Source organism: Carica papaya, chromosome 5 (genome assembly GCF_054855325.1).
Source record: "Carica papaya isolate Zhongbai chromosome 5, ASM5485532v1, whole genome shotgun sequence".
Taxonomy (NCBI): Eukaryota; Viridiplantae; Streptophyta; class Magnoliopsida; order Brassicales; family Caricaceae; genus Carica; species Carica papaya.
In genome coordinates, this window is record NC_142313.1 from 43,085,904 (window position 1) to 43,106,471 (window position 20,568).

Sequence of the window (20,568 nt, forward strand, 5' to 3'; positions counted from 1 at the left end):
GAGAGAATGAATAGTAAGTACCTTGGAGTCATTCAAAACCAAGGTCAAATCTCTGCAATTGGGATTAAACTTCTCAAGGAGAGTGATCACTCTATCATAGTGTTCACCACTATAAAATTTTGAGCGAACCTTGTCCTGGGACAAATCGAGATGAGCATGGAGATCTGCAGAAGCAGCAATACGATGAAGCAATAGAACATGACCCTCGTACTTGAAGCTCACCAAGTTTGGCGCAAAGATATCACCTTCTACAATATTGCAACATCCATCCACAATCAGAGTCTTCAAGCTCATATTCTCAACGTTAATCTGCTTAAACCCACGGCATTCACTCAGTTCCAAAGACTGGAGAAGCTCCATGCCTTTTATCACAACTTGAAACACCTTATTGCAGAGGAACACCCCGCGTCCAAGGTAAAGAGTCTTCAAGCGAGCAAACACCATTGTTTTCTTTACCCTGAAGCCACTTTTAGCGGTTGTTAACTGGAAATGCTCAAGATCTGGAGTGGTTATAACCATGTCCTTATGGTTGCTGCAACCCCGAACATCCAAGAATTTGAGCGAGGGAATGAGAATTCGGGGTGGCTGCTCGAAGATACAGTCTCTAAGGTGGAGGTTCTCAAGGTTTTTGAACTTGGCAATGAGGTTAGCAAAGTGATAAGCTGTGGCGTTCACTTCTGAAATCTTTACAGTACTCACAAGGTTGAGACATGGAGCCACGAACTGAAGAAAATCGAAACGGCAATGTTGGTCTTCAAGAAAGTTCCCACTATATGAAAAGAAAACCAGATACGGGACATCTAAGACAACTCTTATGAGTTGGCTGCAGCGATGAATGACCAAAGTTTTAAGTTTAGAACTTGAATAGTTGATGTACTGCAGATTAGGACAGTCAATAAGAGATAAATACTCCATTACAGGACTGTTACTGAAAACCTTAGACAACATTTCATCGGATATATAAACTCTGGACAGTATAAGTTTTTCCAGACGACGAAAATTTGTGACATCACAAGTAGGAAACAAGCAAGCTTCTAACCTTACCCGTATCAGATAGGTTCCCCCGGAGAAAATAACATTTGGGAGGGGAAAGCATAGGTTTTCCGGGGTATAAAAACTTTTACCCCAAAAGTTCAACTCCACGACTCTTATTTTACCTCTCTGGAATGCTGACGCAATGATTTGTTCCCCGAGAGACCGAAGCTTTGTCTCTCTTTCGTCGTAAAACATGGTCCAGATACGAAGATCTTGAAGGTGTTCCATGTCTTGATTTTTCAAGGCTACTTCCATGGATCTCAAAAAAATTGTTCTGTAAGCAGTTAAATTTTTTTGCAAGTGTAGGAGCTCGTCCAGGTTGAGACTAGAAGACGTCTTCCAGATTTGATGCCATTTCTTACACACAGTGGCGGCTCTAGCGGCCGCATCCGGCGGTAAACGTCCCAAGATGGATTGCAGCAGGTGATATGGAAGCTTCTCGATCGGATCCACCTTGATGATTTTCCTCCTGGACCTCTCTCTTCCACCTTGCGTCACCTTAGGAGTCCTTTTCCGTTTTCTTGACGTCTGTTCCGGTCGTTCCTCCATGGAGTCAAACCAGAAAACTCTGAGTAGTTCCACAGGGAAAATCGGCTCACTCTTACTGATCTGACTCTCAGAAATTCAATTTAGATGGGGAAATGAGATCAATTCCAGAGACTCAAGGGTTTTGAAATGGACTGTGTTTGGTGGGGGCAAGAAGGGGGAAAGAACCATCTATCCAATTTATACATGTTTGCGCCGCCCATAGATTTTCATAGTGGAGAGGATAAATCCTAGCCGTTGATTTTACTCTCTCACACTACTTATCTTACTGTGGGGGTTACAAAACAAGGTGTACCCGATGCGACCCTAACATAAGAAAGAAGAAAAAACAAAACTCTCATCTCAAAATTTCAGCGGCGGGAAAAGGGCTAAAAAAAAAAAAAAACCCTAATTTTTTTTTATATATTTTATTTGAGCAAAAAAGTATTTTTGAATGAATTTCTAATGCTAAAAAAAGAATTAAACCAAATAAAATGTGTATTAAAAAAATTAAATAATTTTTCCTCTTTAATTACAGGCCAATTTTTTTTTTTTAAATTTTAAATTTTGCTATACATATAATATAATATAATAATGCAAAAAAATATAATAACTAAGTACAAAATAAATATTTTTTGTGGGTCTAAAATGACCCTTGTGAATATCCTTATGAGTTAAGAAAATTTACATAAAATCTATATGGTAATCAATCTTAATTTATGTGAAAAAGTTAAAAGATGTATATAATTTGAATTGATGAGATCTGTATATACCTGTGTGGGTATGATTTTCTCAGTTAGTGTTAGATATCATATCTTAATCCAATGTGATTTTCTTTTCCTCAAAATAATATATATATATATATATATATATATATTTGGAGAAGAGAGCTGCAAACAGCTAGGTGTATATATACATATAAACGGGAAGCAAATGGTTTAATTATTCATAACAAAGTTTTCATACATTAAGGAAAAGATTTAAGATATAAGTATATACATATATATATATATATATATCTATATGAATATAATAAGTTATCGATTTAGAAAAATGGTTACATACAAATTTTATTATGATAAATATTTTAATATTTTTATATAGTGTGATATTACACACTAAAATAATTATATTTATATTTAATTATAAAATTTTAAAACTAAAACGATTGAGAAAAAAGTTTAGAATCGTTTAAAAAGAAAACAAAAAGAAAAATGATATAAGCTCGATTTTGCACGACTGTGCTCTTGAAACTTCACGAACTATCTTGATCTGGGTGTTTTATATATCCTTTAAGAGTATAATTATATAAGATGATATAAGAATTAAAAATGTATTATTCAAATTGTAAGGTTTGACACGTGATAATGATTAAAAACTAGTTTTTAAATCGTGTTATGTATCTTGTTTGTTATATAATTTGCACACACAAAAATTCGTATTATTTTCTTTTAATGATTTTATGTTATGTTTATTTTATAATTCTGCACTATTTTTTTTTGCTTATTAGTATTAAATTATGATAAGAAATTTTTTTTATTATTTTAAGAGAAGCTATTTTTTTATTACATGGAAGGTTCGCCCCTCTCCGAAATTTAACACTGAACTAAAGTAGGAAAACTTTTAAATTCTATCGACCTATATTTTCCAATACCATCTACATGTAAAAACAACTATATAAATCTTTCGAAGATTATTAAGGATTGATAACCTACATTTCACTTACACATATTTATTGTAAATTTTATAAACATATATAGCGGCAAAAGGAAAATTAACTTAATTAAATAGTTTATATTATAACTACTATATCATGCATGTACGTAACATTATTGACACGCGTATTATATATTTACATACTTTTTAAAAAAATAAAAAAGAAATATATTATCTTCATATATATATATCACCTAAGAGCTCTTGAGAAGTATCATATGTTGGAAGAAGATATTTAGCTAAGAATTCTATAACATCTTTTATAAAAGCTATATGAAGACGATGACGGAAAAAAACTTTTGTAGCACTTAACATTTACGAAAGATTCTCTAATTATGTTTTAATATTTTATATAGAATAAAATAATAAAATCTTTTATAACTAAAGTTTTCATAAGGTCAAAGATAATAAATCGTATAAGCTAACTCTACTTCTAGTATCTAGTATAAAAATAGTGTAGCTACACTAATATTTTATAAACTAGTTTCTTCTGTTTTAGAACTATCTGTTTTTTTTTTTAAGTTTAAAAATTTTTAAGTACTTTACAATGTTTATAAGTATTATAACTTAATAATATAGAGTTATAGACAAATAATTCTCAAACCAAATTATAAAATTTTCAAATTTTAAATTATAGTACTTACTCGCTAATAATAAGCAAGTGATAATGTTAAAAACATAAAACATAAACCAAGAATCTATGCATATATAACCCTAATAAAATTTTCAAGAATCCATGCACAATGTAATAAAATGTCACAGTTCCCACTTATTCATTCTAGTATCTACATGTATATATATGAAGTTTTCGTATAATCTAATATTAGATTTCTAAATATTTATATAGATATTTAAAAAAAACGACGAGCAAATATATTTAAAAATATTATTTATTTACAGAAAATAAATCATCCTCATAACATCAAACATACAATCCATATAATAAAAAATCTTCCAACAACAGTACTATTATTGAATAAACTAGGAATAAACCTCAGGTCTGTTGTCTAGTAAGTTTTTTTTTTTTTTCCTATTTTTCTATTTTTATTCAAATTTTTCTATTTTTTTATATTTTTTTTTTTTTTTTTTTTTTTTTATTTTTTAATGAGAAAAAAAATCCTAAAAACTACATCTTTTTTTGTTTTTTGGTTTTTATTTATTTATTTATTTTATTTTTTGTTTTTTTTTTTTATGATGGAAATAAAGAGAAACTAAAGAGGTTGAAACAAATCCCAGAGAGAAAAGATGATGTTCACTCATCACCATCCAGATTGGTCACGGCGGCTGGCAGAAGGGTCTAATGGATCTGAACTGTTGAATTCTTAGCAATCCTTTTATATCTCCGTATGGTTGATATAATCTGTCTACGATCAGCTTCAAGATGTGTGTTTAGCAGAGAAATATGCATCGTCTTCAAGTTTGCAGCCTTCCTCAGCAAATACTCCACCACCTCCATTTCTTCATCACCTCCTCCAAACTTCTTCATGGTGATTTCTGACAGATGATCTCTCAGACACTTGTGACTACGGCGCACTACACCTCGTTCATCTCCGTTCCCGAACTGGGTTTTTCATTTTTTTTTTTCCAGGAAAATGAATAATTTCATGAGTTTAATCATTAGATATTATATATACATATATACATATTATATAGTGGGTATATGTATATTTACCTTCATGTGTACGGAACATTGACCTTTTCTTATGCATAGTTCTTCTTGACATCGTGCGATGACTAGTGCAGTGGAGATAAGGCAAAGAAATGATTTGTTGTCAAACTTGTATGTCACATTGAGATTCCTCAGAGACTCAATTGGGAAGATTCTTGAGATCATGCTTAAGGGCATGTGGAGCTTATAAACCAAAAAAATTAAAGAAGACTTTAGAAAATGAATCACTTAACTAGTAATTAGTAATTAAGCAATTATATATATATATATATATATAGGAGTATGAGATGAAGAACGTTAGAAACATATCAATCTTTGTGTCAACTACTGTATGATATGTATGATCTATGTATATCATATTATTCTCTATGTATGTTATATAGTTTATGCTTATCTATGTATAATGTGTATTAATATCATAATACTATTACATAGGAAAAGGATGAAGACCCATTATTCAATATATATATATATATTATGATATTATCATTACATGATGTTAAAATACTGTATATTGCATGCAATTCCTACAGTCATCATCAACTACAGTCCTTCCATCTACATGTTTAACATTCTGATCAACTACATCTCCTAATAATGTAATAATATGTTTCAGACTTCTTCTCATCAATTTCACATTCATTAATCCCAAAAGAAGAAAATAAATAAATCATCAAGAAATTAAAAGCTGGTAATAGTTCGACTAAAAAGAGAGAATGAATAGTAAGTACCTCCGAGTCATTGAAAACCAAGGTCAAATCTCTGCAATTGGGATTAAACTTCTCAAGGAGAGTGATCACTCTATCATAGTGTTCACCACTATAAAATTTTGAGCGAACCTTGTCCTGGGACAAATCGAGATGAGCATGGAGATCTGCAGAAGCAGCAATACGATGAAGAAATAGAACATGACCCACGTACTTGAAGCTCACCAAGTTTGGCGCAAAGATATCGCCTTCTACAATATTGCAACATCCATCCACAATTAGAGTCTTCAAGCTCATATTCTCAACGTTAATCTGCTTAAACCCACGGCATCCACTCAGTTCCAAAGACTGGAGAAGCTCCATGCCTTTTATCACAACTTGAAACACCTTATTGCAGAGGAACACCCCTGGTCCAAGGAAAAGAGTCTTCAAGCTAGCAAACACCATCGTTCTCTTTACCCTGAAGCCACTTTTAGCGGGTGTTAACTGGAAATGCTCAAGATCTGGAGTGGTTATAACCATGTCCTTATGGTTTCTACAACGGTGAACATTCAAGAATTTGAGCGAGGGAATGAGAATTCGAGGTGGCTCCTCGAAGTTACAGTTTGTAAGGTGGAGGTTCTCAAGGTTTTTGAACTTGGCAATGAGGTTAGTGAAGTGGTAAGCTCTGACGTTCACTTCTGAAATCTTTACGGTAGTCACAAGGTTGAGACATGGAGCCACGAAATGAAGAAAATCGAAACGGCAATTTTTGTCTACAAGAAAGTTCCCATTATATGAAAAGAAAACCAGATACGGGACATCTAAGACAACTCTTATGAGTTGGTTGCAGCGATGAATGAGCAAAGTTTTAAGTTTAGAACTAGAATAGTTGATGTACTGCAGATTAGGACAGTCAGTAAGTGACAAGTACTCCATCACAGGACTATTACTGATAACCTTAGACAACATTTCATCGGATATATAAACTCTGAACAGTATAAGTTTTTCCAGACGACGAAAATTTGTGACATCACAAGTAGGAAACAAGCAAGCTTCTAACCTTACCCGTATCAGATATGTTCCCCGGGAGAAAAAAGCATTTGGGAGGTGAAAGCATAGGTTTTCCGGGGTATACAAACTTTTAACCCAAAAATTCAAGTCCACGACTCTTATTTTACCTCTCTGGAAGGCTGAAGCGACGATTTGTTCCCCGAGAGACCGAAGCTTTGTGTCTCTTTCGTCGTAAAACATGGTCCAGATACGAAGATCTTGAAGGTGTTCCATGTCGTGATTTTTCAAGGCCACTTCCATGGATCTCAAAAAATTTTTTCTGCCAGCAGGAAAAGTTTTTTTCAACAGTAGGAGCTCGTCCAGGTCGAGATTGGAAGATGTCTTCCAGATTTGATACCATTTCTTACACACAGCGGCGGCTCTAGCGGCCGCATCCGGCGGTAAACGTCCCAAGATGGATTGCAGCAGATGATATGGAAGCTTCTCGATCGGATCCAACTTGATGGTTTTCCTCCTGGACCTCTCTCTTCCACCTTGCGCCACCGGAGGAGTCCTTTTCCGTTTTCCTGATGTCTGTTCCGCCTCTTCCTCCATGGCGTCAACCCAGAAAATTCTGAGTAGTTCCACAGGCAAAATTGGGTCGCTCTCAGTACTACTCTCTATCGCTGATCTGACTCTCAGAAATTCAAGTGATGGGAGAATGAGATCAATTCCAGAGACTCAAGGGTTTGGAAATGGACAGTGTTTGGTGGGGGGGGAAGAAGGGGGAAAGAACCATCTATCCATTTTACACGTGTTTGCACCCACAGATTTTCATAGTGGAGGATGAATCCTAGTCGTCGATCTTTGCAATGTCTCACACTAGTTAAGTTTTTGTGGGAGTTACTTTTGATATACAGCTCACTCTTTTCCTTCTATAAGAAAGAAGAAAAAGCAGAACTCTCAATCTCAAAATTTGAGCGGCGGGAAAAGCGAAAAAAAAAAAAAAAAAACCCTAATTATTTTATATATATGTATTTGGGAAAAAAATAAATTTTCGCTCTCTCTTTAATTACAGGCCAATATGCTTAAAACATAATAATTACGTGCAAAATAAATATTTTTTTCTGGATCTTAAAATGACCCTGGTGAATATGAATTTACATCAAAATTATATGGTAATAAATCGTAATTTATGTAAAAAAAGTTAATAAGATGCATATAATTTGAATGGGTGAGATATGTATATATATATATGTGTGTGTGTGTGTGTGTGAGTATGATTTCCTCTTAGATATTATATTTGAATCCAATTTGATTTTCTTTTCTTAAAAAAATTTAGACATAAAAAAAAATTTAGAAGAAAACACTGCTTGAATTTTACACACAGTAATAAATTTTTATAATCAATTTTACAACACCACCAAAATATATATATGAGGAAAAGAGAGCTGCAAAGAATAAGCTAAATACAAACAGGAAGCAAATAGTTTGATCGTTCATAACAAAGTTTTTATAAGTTGAGGAAAAAATTTAAGTTATATATGTATATACATATATTTATATCTACGTCAATATAATAAATTATTCAAATTTAGATAAATGGTCACATATAAATTTTATCATGATAAATAGTTTAGTATTTATATATGGTGTGATATCATACACTGAAGTAATTATATTTATATTTAATAATAAAACTTTAAAATTAAAAGGATTGAGGAAAAAATTTGGAATCGTCTAGAAAGAAAAAAGAATATGCCATAAGCTCGACTATGCGCAGCTATGTTCTTGAAACTTCACAAACTATTTTGATTTGCGTGTTTAATGTATCATTTAAGAGTATACATTATATAAAATGATATTTTATAAGGGCATAAAATTTACAATACAGAAGAAAAAAAAATTAATCCTCCAATAATAATTAAGGATTGATAACCTACATTTCACTTACACATTTTTATTATAAATTTTATGAATGTATATAGCGGTAAAAGATAAATCAACTAAATCAAATGGTTTATATTATGTCGAAAATATCATGCATATATATAATATTATTGACACGCGTGGCACATATTTACATATGTACTAAAAAAATTAATGAAATATGTTATCTACATGTTTTGCTATTTTATTTAATTTTCTTGTTTATTTTTGATAAAAAATTTCTCTATATATATATATATATATATATAAAAGACAATAGCATGCTATTTATAATAAAAATATATATATAATTTTGGTGCTTATGAAATATTTATAAATATCATTGTTAAAAAAAATGTTATGACTTAGAGTATATGCGCATCAAAATTCATGTTGTTTAGTTTTATGCGGCGTTGCCTATTATTGTTAGCTGCTCGTACGTCTCCTGGTGTGCTTGTTAATCTCTTTTTTTTTTTTATCTTCTATTGCTGTGTTATTTTTTGATGACTTTTTGTTTTTTTTTTTATGCCCTTAGTATTCTTTGTGTCACCTCGTTTATGTTTTTTCATTTGTTTGGATTGAGGAGATGTCTAGCATTCATATATGTATAATGTCTTTTTACTGATCTTAAAATTATTTCTTACATTTCAAAAAAAAAAAAAAAAGGTGTTCACATGCATGATTTGAGTGTTTTGTGTATCCTTTAATAGTGTACATTAATGATGAGTAACTTACTCATCTTTATCAATTAAGCTAATCTTTTTATTTAAACAATGTACTTAATTAACTAAGTAATTTTGTATTAGTCTAATAATAAATAATTGCTTTAGTATATTATAAAAGATGATATTAAAATAAGAAATCTAGCACTCAAATTACAAGGTTGGCAATATGACAGTGATTCAAAGCTAGTCTTTCAATCATGTTATATATTTTTTGTGTTGTATTATCTGTTTTGGTTCTCTTACTATTTTTTATCTTATTGCTTAGTATCCTACATAATTTTGCAATCTAAATACACGAAAATAAATTTATAGTATTTTTTAAAATAATTTTGTGATAACTGATACTGTACTAATTTTTTACTCATTAATATTATATTATGATAAATAAAATTCGCATTATATTCTAAAAACACAATTATTTTTACATAGAGGACTTGTCCCCCTATAAAATCCAAAAGCTGTGGCTAAAATAAGAAATATTTAAATCCTACCAACCTAAATATTCCATGACTATCGATAATGTAAAAGCAAATAAACCAAACTCTTACTTGACTCTTAGTAAAAAAAAAACATGCATTAGGAACTACTATTCCAATAATATCCTTCTAAAATAATTGAGGATCAATACCCTAATTTCACTTGCATATTTTTATTGTAAATTTTTTAAATATATAACAACAAATAAAAAATTAACTTAATTAAATATTTTATGCTATAACTATTATTTCATGTATATACGTAATATTATTGACACATTTATTACATATATATGTACTTATTAAAAAAGTAAAGAAATATCTTATTTACATATTTTTACTAATTTATTTAATTTCTTTGTTGATTTTGATAAAGATTTTCTATAATTATAAAAATAATAGTACGCCATTTGCAATAACTATAATCACAAAAGAAAAATAGTATGTCATTTATTCATTCAGATAAAATTAACTTCGTACCCATGAAAATTCTTATTCATTTAACGTACTCAAACTAATATGATATATTATGTTAAATAAAGCACTTAAAAATAAATTATACTAAAATATTCAATCAAGTTACATTAATAACTCCTTTTTCAAAAATTATATAATTATTATGTATAATAATCATTATTTGGCGATTAAAACTATCTTAAAAGTCATTTCTACTTTCTTTAGATCTCTATTATAATTAGCATATTCAGCCATCCAAGTTAATTTTTTGCACTTTAAATTCTTATGTATTAGATGAACTCTAACTAACATGACATATTTTTACCAACAAAACAATTTACTTTATAGAAAAAAATTATATATATATATATATGTATATATAAAATCCACCTAGAAGTCCCTGAAAATTATTATTTGGTGGAATAACATCTTTTAGCTAAGAATTGTGGTCATCTCCTGCCCTAAACGAATCAATATTCAATTTCTAACTAATGGATACTATATATCCACTAATCTTATATAATATTAAGGTAGTTTTTATAAATGTATGAAAAATAAATTGAGCAATTCGCTTAAACTTTCAAATGAAAATATTTAGTTTTTATAAAACGTCTAATGTTCCACATAAATGGTACTATGAAAAGGTAAGATGTACATATGTATATATATATATGGTATAACAACTTGAAAAATCCTAGTAGATAGAATTTTGGCCTAGGACTGAATCTAATATTGTAGTTTACAAATGGTACTGGAGACAATCTCAATTTAACAACTAGTTTTGATAGATTTGTTAGTTTTCTATATTGGGTATATGAATTTTATTTGAATTCTATAACATCTTTTATAAAGGTTAGACGAAGATGAGAGAAAAAACTCTTAAAGTACTTTATTTTAATGAAAGATTCTATGATTACATTCTAATATTTTATATGGAATAAAATAATAAAATCTCTCATAACTAAAACTTTTATAAGATCAAAGATAACAATCACATAGATTAATGTTAAAAAGATTGAACATAAAACAAATATACCTCTAATACAAAAACGAAGAGCAAATATATTTTTTTATAACAAATTCATTATTACAACATCGAATACAAAACTTACATAATAAAAAGTCTTACAACAGCAGTACCATTAATAAATAAACGCATAAAATAAGTCTCAGGTCTGTAGCCTAATAGGTTTCTTTATTTTTTGCTATTTTTCTATTTTTTAACCTAATTTTTAAAGTCTATTTCAATTTTTTTTTTTGTATTTTTTTAAATTTTTTTTTGTATTTTGAAATATTTTAATAAGAAAAAATCTTAAAATGTACTTTTTTTTGTTTTTTTATTATTTTATTTTTATGATGAAAATAGAGAAAAAGTAAAAAAGTTCATAAAAGTTCACTCATCACCATCCATCTGGATCACGGCGGCGGCAGAAGGATCTACTAGAAGTGAACAGTATAATTCTTATCGATCCTTCTGTATCTCTTAATGGTTGATATAATCTTCCCACGATCAGCTTCAAGATATGAACTTCGCAGAAAAATACGGATCGCCTTCAAGTTTGTCACTTTCACATTCATTAATCCCGAAAGAAAAAAAAAACAAATCATCAGGAAATTAAAAGCTCATAAATAGTTCGGTTAACAAGAGAGAATGAATAGTAAATACCTTAGAGTCATTCAAAACCAAGGTCAAATCTCTGCAATTGCGATTAAACTTCTCAAGGAGAGTGATCACTCTATCATAGTATCCACCACTATAAAATTTTGACCGGACCTTGTCCTGGGACAAATGGAGCTGAGCATGGAGAGCGACAGAAGCAGTAATACGATGGAGCAATAGAACATGACCCACGTACTTGAAGCTCACCAAGTTAGGCGCAAAGATATTGCCTTCTACAATATTGCAACATTCATCGACAATCAGAGTCTTCAAGCTCATATTCTCAATGTTAATCTGCTTAAACCCACGGCATTGACTCAGTTCCAAAGACTGGAGGAGCTCCATGCCTTTTATCACAACTTGAAACACCTTATTGCTGAGGAACACCCCTTGTCCAAGGTACAGAGTCTTCAAGACAGCAAACACCATTGTTTTGTTTACCTTGAAGCCATCTTTAGCGGGTGTAAACTGGAAATGCTCAAGATCTGGAGTGGTTATAACCATGTCCTTATGGTTGCTACAATAACAAACATCCAAGAACTTGAGCGAAGGAATGAGAATTCGAGGTGGCTCCTCGAAGTTACAGTTTGTAAGGTGGAGGTTCACAAGGTTTTTGAATTTGGCAATGAGGTTAGCGAAGTGACAAGCTCTAACATTCACTTCTGAAATCTTTACAGTACTCACAAGGTTGAGACATGGAGCCACCAAATGAAGAAAATCGAAACGGCTATGTTGGTCTTCAAAAAGGTTCCCAGAATATGAAAAGAAAACCAGATAAGGGACATCTAAGACAACTCTTATTAGTTGTTTGCAGCAATGAATGAGCAAAGTTTTAAGTTTAGAACTAGAATAGTTGATGTACTGCAGATTACGACAGTCAGTAAGTGATAAGTACTCCATCACAGGACTATTACTGATAACCTTAGACAGCATTTCATCGGACATATAAACTCTGGACAAGATAAGTTTTTTCAGACAACGAAACTTTGTGACATCACAAGTAGGAAACGAGCAAGCTTCTAACCTTACCCGTATCAGATATGTTCCCCCGGAGAAAAGAACATTTGGGAGGTGAAAGCTTATTTATTCCGGGGTATGAAAACTTTTAGCCCCAAAATTCAAGTCCACGACTCTTATTTTACCTCTCTTGAAGGCTGAAGCGACGATTAGTTCCCCGAGAGACCGAAGCTTTGCGTCTCTTCCGTCGTAAAACATGGTACAGATCCGAAGATCTTGAAGGTGTTCCATGTCGTGATTTTTCAAGGCTACTTCCATGGATCTCACAAAAAGGTTTCTGCAAGCCGGAAAAGGTTTTCTTAAGTGTAGGAGCTCGTCCAGGTTGAGACTAGAAGATGTCTTCCAGATTTGATGCCATTTCTTACACACAGCGGCGGCTCTAGTGGCCGCATCCGGCAGTAAACGTCCCAAGATGGATTGCAGCAGATGATATGGAAGCTTCTCGATCAGATGCACCTTGATGGTTTTCCTCCTGGACCTCTCTCTTCCACCTTCCGTTACCGGAGGAGTCCTTTTCCGTTTTCCTGACGTCTGTTCCGCCTCTTCCTCCATGGCGTCAACCCAGAAAATTCTTAGTAGTTCCACAGGCAAAATTGGGTCGCTCTCAGTACTACTCTCTATCGCTGATCTGACTCTCAGAAATTCAAGTGATGGGAGAATGAGATCAATTCCGGAGACTCAAGGGTTTGGAAATGGACTGTGTTTGGTTGGGGGGAAGAAGGGGGAAAGAACCATCTATCCATTTTACACGTGTTTGCGCCCACAGATTTTCATAGTGGAGGATCAATCCTAGCCGTTGATCTTTGCAATGTCTCACACTAGTAACGTTTTTGTGGGAGTTACTTTTGGTATACAGCTTACTCTTTTCCTTCTTAAATCAAAACAAGGTGTATCCTATGTGACCCTAACATAAGAAAGAAGAAAAAATAAAACTCTTATCTCAAAATTTGAAAAAAAAAAACCCTAATTATTTGAGCAAAAAAATATTTTTGAATGAATTTCTAATGCTAAAAAATGATTAAACAAAATAAAATGTGTATAAAAATAATTTTTAACAAATCTTATGAAACATTTGATTGTTATCTTTTTTTTTGAATGATAAATTTTGCTGTACGTGTGATATAATATGTTAAAACATGATAATTATGTTCGACAAAAAATATTTTTTGTGGGTTTAAAATGATCATCATGACCCCGGTGAATATCCTTAGGAGTTAAGAAAATGTACATCAATTATATATGGTAATCAATCTTAATTTATGTAAAAAAAAATTAATAGATGCATATAATTTGGATTGGTGAGATATGTATATATATGTGGATATGATTTCCTCAGTTAAGTTATATATCGTATGTGAATCCAATTTGATTTTCTCTTTCTCAAAAAGATAGCCAAAAAAGATGTAGAAGAAAACAATACTTGGATTATGATTATCTATCTGGTCACCCATATCGTTAATTTATTTTTAAACTTCACGAACTATCTTGATTTGAGTATTTTATATATAATCTAAGAGTATACGTCATATAAGATGATATTAAAATCAGAAATGTAATGTTCAAATTATAAGGTTGGTCATGTGATAGTGACCAAAAACTAGTCTTTCAATCATGTTATTAATTATATAATCTGTATTAGTTCTCGTATTAGTTTTCATCTTTGTTGTTTCGTTTCGAATTCAATTTTGCAACCTAAATGCACAAAAATAAATTTGTATTATTTTCTTTAAATAGTTTTATATTGTTTTTATCTTAAGATTCTATACAAAGTTCTTGCTCATTAGCATTAAATTATGATAACTAAAATTCTCATTATTTTTTTTTAAAAAAGCTATTTTTTTTTTATTACTTGGAAGACACCTCTCTCCAAAATTCAAACGTTGAAGCTAAAGTAGGAGATCTTTTAAATTCGATCAACGTATGTATTCCAAGAATATCTACAATGCCAAAATAAATAATTAAATCTTTCGAAGATAATTAGGGATTGATACCCCATATTTCACTTACATATTTTTGTTTTAAAATTTATAAATAAATATATCGATAAAAAGAAAATCAACTTAATTAAATAGTTTATATTATATCTAGTATACCATACATATATGTAATATTATTAACACTAAAAAAGTAAAAATGAATATGTTATCTACATGTTTTGCCAATTTATTTAATTTTATTGTTTATTTTGATCAAAATTTTCTATATATAAAAGACAATAGTACGTTATTTGTAATAAATATATATAGAATTTTAGCGTATATGAAATTTTTATGAATGCCATTGTTAAAAAAATGTTATCATTTATAGTATATATACTTTAGTGATTCATTTTGTTTTTGGGTTTTTGTGACGTGGTCTACTATTGTTGGGTGTTCTTATGTTTTATTGTGTGCTTATTCATCTCTTTCTTTCTTCTATTGTTGTGTTATTATTTGATGACTTTTTGGCTTTTGTTTATGTTTATGTTTGTGTTCACGTTTTGTGTCCTTAGTATTCTTTGCGTCACCTCCTTTGCATCTTCTCATTGGTCTGGATTGGAAAAAATGTCTACCATTCATATACATGATTTGGGTATTTTATGTATCCTTTAAGAGTATCCATTAATAATGATGAACTTGCTCCTCTTAAATCCTACCAACTTATATATTCCATGACTATTGAAAATACAAAAGCAAATAAACCAAACTCTCCCTTGACTTTTGTAAAAAAAAAACATACATTCGGAACCGCTATTCCATTCATACTCTTTTAAGGTAATTAAAGATGGATATCCCGATTTCACTTGTACATTTTTATTGTGAACTTTATAAATATATAACGGAAAATGTAAAATCAACTTAATTAAATATTTTATACTATAGCTACTATTCATGGCATATACGTAATATTATTAACATGCGTACTACATATATACATACTTATTAAAAAAAGTAAATGAATATGTTATTTACATATTTTTATTAATTTATTTAATTCCCTTGTTTATTTTTATAAAGATTTTCTTTAATAAAAAAAAACAATAATATGCAATTTATTCATTTATTTAATTCTTATCCATTTAAAGTACTCAAATTGATACCATATATTATATTAAATAAAACACTCAAAAATAAATTATACTAAAAAAATTTAATCAAGATACATTGATAACTCATTTTTCAAAAATTATGTAATTTTTATGTATGACAATCATTTTTTTGGCTATTATGTAATACCCAGCTGGTGCACCTGCTGGGTACAAAAGAAAAAAAATATATAAAATATATATTAATTAATTAGAAAAAATAAGAAGAATATAAAGAAAAAGAGAACAAACTAAGCGAAAATATATATATATATATATATATGTAAGTATTTATATAATGAAATAGCAGAAGAGAAAAAAGAAAGAAAGAGAGGAAGATGGGTGAGTTCAAGCGAGTGAGAGAGGAGACCAAGCTGAGTGAGGATCGAGACCGAAAGAGCGGAGTGGGGGGCCGTAACTTTTATGAAAAATTTTCTTAGTACATTCAAATATTTTAAATGAAATAAGATAATAATAAGTCATACTGACTAACTCAAGTATTAGTACAATTTATAAAAAATAGTATTTAAAATGTAGCTTAACTATTCTCATATGAGTTGCTTTCTTTTCTTTTCAAAATGACAGTTTCTCTAAGTTTAAAAACCCTGAATACTTTAAGGTCATTATTAAGTAATACACCTAAACTAATAATACTTACGATATTTTTTAAGAAAATAATTATGATATTTTTTTAATAAAAATATGAAGTTTTTAAAATTTAAACTAAGTACTTGTTCGTTAACAACAAGCAATCGATAATGTTAAAAAGATTAAACATAAAACAAACATACCCCTAATATAAAACTTTAAAATCCTATATTTAATGCAGTAAGATGTCATAGTTACCACTTAATTCATTAGAGTACATACATGTTCATTCTTCATGTATCTATACATCTATGTAAGTTAATATTATATTTCATAAATATTTATATAGATAATCATGTTAAATAGTGATCAAATATATGACCATGTATCTATATGTATGAACTAATCTATTGTTAATAAATAACAGACTTCATATAAGAAAGAAAAACAAAAAGCACATAGCGAACATATTTAAAAATATAAAAAAAAAATCATTGTCATAACATCAAATACAAAATCTATATAATAAAAAGTTTTTCAATAGTAGTACCATTAATGAATAAACGAAGAAAAAGTCTGTAATTTACCAGGTTTCTTTTTTTTTCGCCTATTTTTTTCATTTTTTTTGGTTTTTTTTTTTATATTTTCTTTTTTTTTTATTTTGTAATATTTTAATATAAAAAAAATCCTAAAAGCTACTTTTTTCTTAGTTTTTTATCATTTTTATGATGAAAATAAAGAGAAGATAAAAAAAAGTTCAAAAAAGCTCACTCATCGCCATCCATCTGAACGGTAAAATTCATAGCGATCCTTTTGTATCTCCTTATGGTTGATATAATCTCCCCAAGGTCAGCTTCAGGATATGTCCTTTGCAGAGAAATATGCATCGTCTTCAGGTTTGCTGCCCTCCGCAGCAAATACTTCATCACCTCCATTTCTTCTTCAGTTCTTCTAAATTTCTTCATGGTGACTTCTGACAAATGATCTCTCAAGCACTCGTGATTACGTTCCACTTCACCTCCTTCATCCCTACTCCCAAACTGGGTGTTTTTTTTTTTTTTCAATGAAAATGAATAAATTCATGAGTTGAAACCATTATATATAAACAGCGTGCGTATATACATGTATATAATAGACGTATATTTACCTTCATGTGTACAGAATATGGACCTGTCTGCATGTATAATTCTTCTTGACATCGTGCGATGCATAGTACAGAGGAGAGCAGACAAAGAAATGATCTGGTGTCAGACTTGAGATTCACATTGAGATTCCTCAGATGCTCAATTGGAAAGCTTCTGGGTTTCTTGTGTAAGGGCATGTGTAACTTGTAAACCATAAAGTTAAAAAAGACTTTAGAAAGTGAATCACTTATATGGTTTATGTACATATATCTGTGAATGTAACAAGAACAACACTAAAAAAAATCTCCGTATCAACTGTTGTAATATATATATATGACCTATGCATGTCATATCATTCTCTTCACATATGTTATGTAGTTTATGAGAATGATGAAGACCTAATTATTTACTATATATTATGATACTGTCATTACATGGTGTTAAATTACTGTATATTGCATCCAATTCCTACCGTTACAATCAACTACTGTACTTTCATCTACATGTTTGACGTTCTAATCAACTACATCCTAACAATGTAACATATAACATGAATGTTTCAGATTTCATTAATCCCAAATAAATGAATAAACAAATCACCAGAAAATTAAAAGCTGGTAATAGTTCGATTAAAGAGAGAGAATGAATAGTAAATACCTTGGAGTCATTCAAAACCAGGGTCAAATCTCTGCAGTTGGGATTAAACTTCTCAAGGAGAGTGATCACTCTATCATAGTGCTCACCACTATAAAATTTTGAGCGAACCTTGTCCTGGGACAAATCGAGATGAGCATGGAGGGCTGCAGAAGCAGCAATACGATGAAGCAATAGAACATGACCCACGTACTTGAAGCTCACCAAGTTTGGCGCACAGATATTGCCTTCTACAATATTGCGACATTCATCCACAATCAGAGTCTTCAAGCTCTTATTCTCAACGTTAATCTGCTTAAACCCACGGCACTGACTCAGTTCCAAAGACTGGAGAAGCTCCATGCCTTTTATCACTACTTGAAACACCTTATTGCTGAGGAAAACCCCTCGTCCAAGGTAAAGAGTCTTCAAGCTAGCAAACACCATTTCTTTCTTTACCCTGAAGCGACCGTTAGCGAGTGCTAACTTGAAATGCTCAAGATCTGGAGTGGTTATAACCATGTCCTTAGGGTTGCTACAATAACAAACGTCCAGGAATTTGAGCGATGGAATGAGAATTCGAGGTGGCTCCTCGAAGTTACAGTCTATAAGGTGGAGGTTCTCGAGGTTTTTGAACTTGGCCAGGAGACTAGCGAAGTGATGAGCTCTGACATTCACCTCTGAAATCTTTACAGTACTCAAAAGGTTGAGACAAGGTGCCACGAAATGAAGAAAATCGAAACGGCTATGTTGGTCATCAAAAAGGTTCCCAGAATATGAAAAGAAAACCAGATATGGGACATCTAAGACAACTTTTATGAGTTGGTTGCAGAGATGAATGAGCAGAGTTTTATGTTTAGAACTAGAATAGTTGACGTACTGCAGAGTAGGACACTCAATGAGTGATAAGTATTCCATCACAGGACTATTGCTGATAACCTTGGACAACATTTCATCGGATATATAAACTCTGGAGAGGGTAAGTTTTTTCAGACAACGAAAATTTGTGACATCACAAGTAGGAAACAAGCAAGCTTCTAACCTTACCCGTGTCAGGTATGTTCCCCCGGAGAAAAGTACATTTGGGAGACGAAAGCATAGTGGTTCCAGAGCATAAAAACTTTTAGCCCCGAAATTCAAGTCCACGACTCTTATTTTACCTCTCTGGAAGGCTGAAGCAATGATTAGTTCCCCGAGAGACCCAAGCTTTATGTCTCTTTGGTCGTAAAACATGGTCCAGATCCGAAGATCTTGAAGGTGTTCCATGTCGTGATTTTTCAAGGCTACTTCCATGGATCTCAAAAAAATGTTTCTGCAAGCCGGAAAAGTTTTTCTCGAGTGTAGGAGCTCGTCCAGGTTGAGACTGGGAGCCGTCTTCCAGATTTGATTCCATTTCTTACAGACAGTGGCGGCTCTGGCGGCAGCATCCGCTGGTAAACATCCCAAGATGGATTGCAGCAGATGATAAGGAAGCTCCTCGATCGAATCCAGCTTGATGGTTTTCCTTCTCGACCTCTCTCTTCCACCTTGCGTCACCGGAGGAGTCTTTCTCCGTTTTCTTGACGTCTGTTCCGCTTGTTCCTCCAAGGCGTCAACCCAGAAAACTCTGACAGATCGGAGACACCTTGTACTCCACAGGAAAAATCGGCTCACTCTCAGAAATTCAATTCAATTCCAGATACTCAAGGGTTTGGAAATGGACTGCGTTAGGTTGGGAAAGAAGGGGAAAAAAAACCACGTATCCAATTTATACATGTTTGCGCCGCCCATAGATTTTCGTAGTGGAGGATAAATCCTAGCCGTTGATCTTTATTCTCTCACACTACTGACGTTATTCTGGGGATTATTACAGTACAAGGTGTATCCCACGTGGCCCTAACATAAGAAAGAAGAAAAGACAAAACTCTATCTCAAAAAAAAAAAACACTTTTTTTGGGTGTAAAATGACCATCATGACCCTGGTTAATATCCTTAGGAGTTAAGAAAATTTACATCAAATATGTATGATAATCAATCTTAATTTATGAAAAAAAAAAGTTAATAATTGGTGAGATATGTATATACTATCTACATGTTTTTCTAATTTATTTAATTTTTTTATTTATTTTTTATGAAAATTTTGTACATATATATATAATAATAGCACGTTATTTATAATAAAGATACATATAGAATTTTAGCGTATATTAAATATTTATAGATGTCATTATTAAAAAAAAAATATTATCACTTATAGTATATGTGCATTAGAATTCATGTTGTTTCTGGTTTT

General features: G+C 31.3%; 2 protein-coding genes across 2 annotated transcripts; both read right to left on the minus strand.

Annotated features, from left to right (window-relative positions):
* Nucleotides 1-4,329: 4,329 nt before the first annotated feature.
* LOC148266136 (uncharacterized) lies at nt 4,330-7,488 on the minus strand. Its single transcript, XM_088220073.1, has 3 exons — nt 5,677-7,488; nt 4,949-5,128; nt 4,330-4,837 (listed from the first exon to the last, which is right to left on the minus strand). Exons 1-3 carry the CDS (start codon nt 7,237-7,239, stop codon nt 4,574-4,576), a joined length of 2,007 nt encoding a protein of 668 aa, XP_088076199.1. The 5' UTR covers nt 7,240-7,488; the 3' UTR covers nt 4,330-4,573.
* Nucleotides 7,489-18,120: 10,632 nt separating this feature from the next.
* Nucleotides 18,121-20,299, minus strand: LOC148266137 (uncharacterized). Its single transcript, XM_088220075.1, has one exon. The coding sequence runs from the start codon at nt 19,587-19,589 to the stop codon at nt 18,183-18,185; it is 1,407 nt and encodes a 468-aa protein (XP_088076201.1). The 5' UTR covers nt 19,590-20,299; the 3' UTR covers nt 18,121-18,182.
* Between the last annotated feature and the right edge of the window lie 269 nt (nt 20,300-20,568).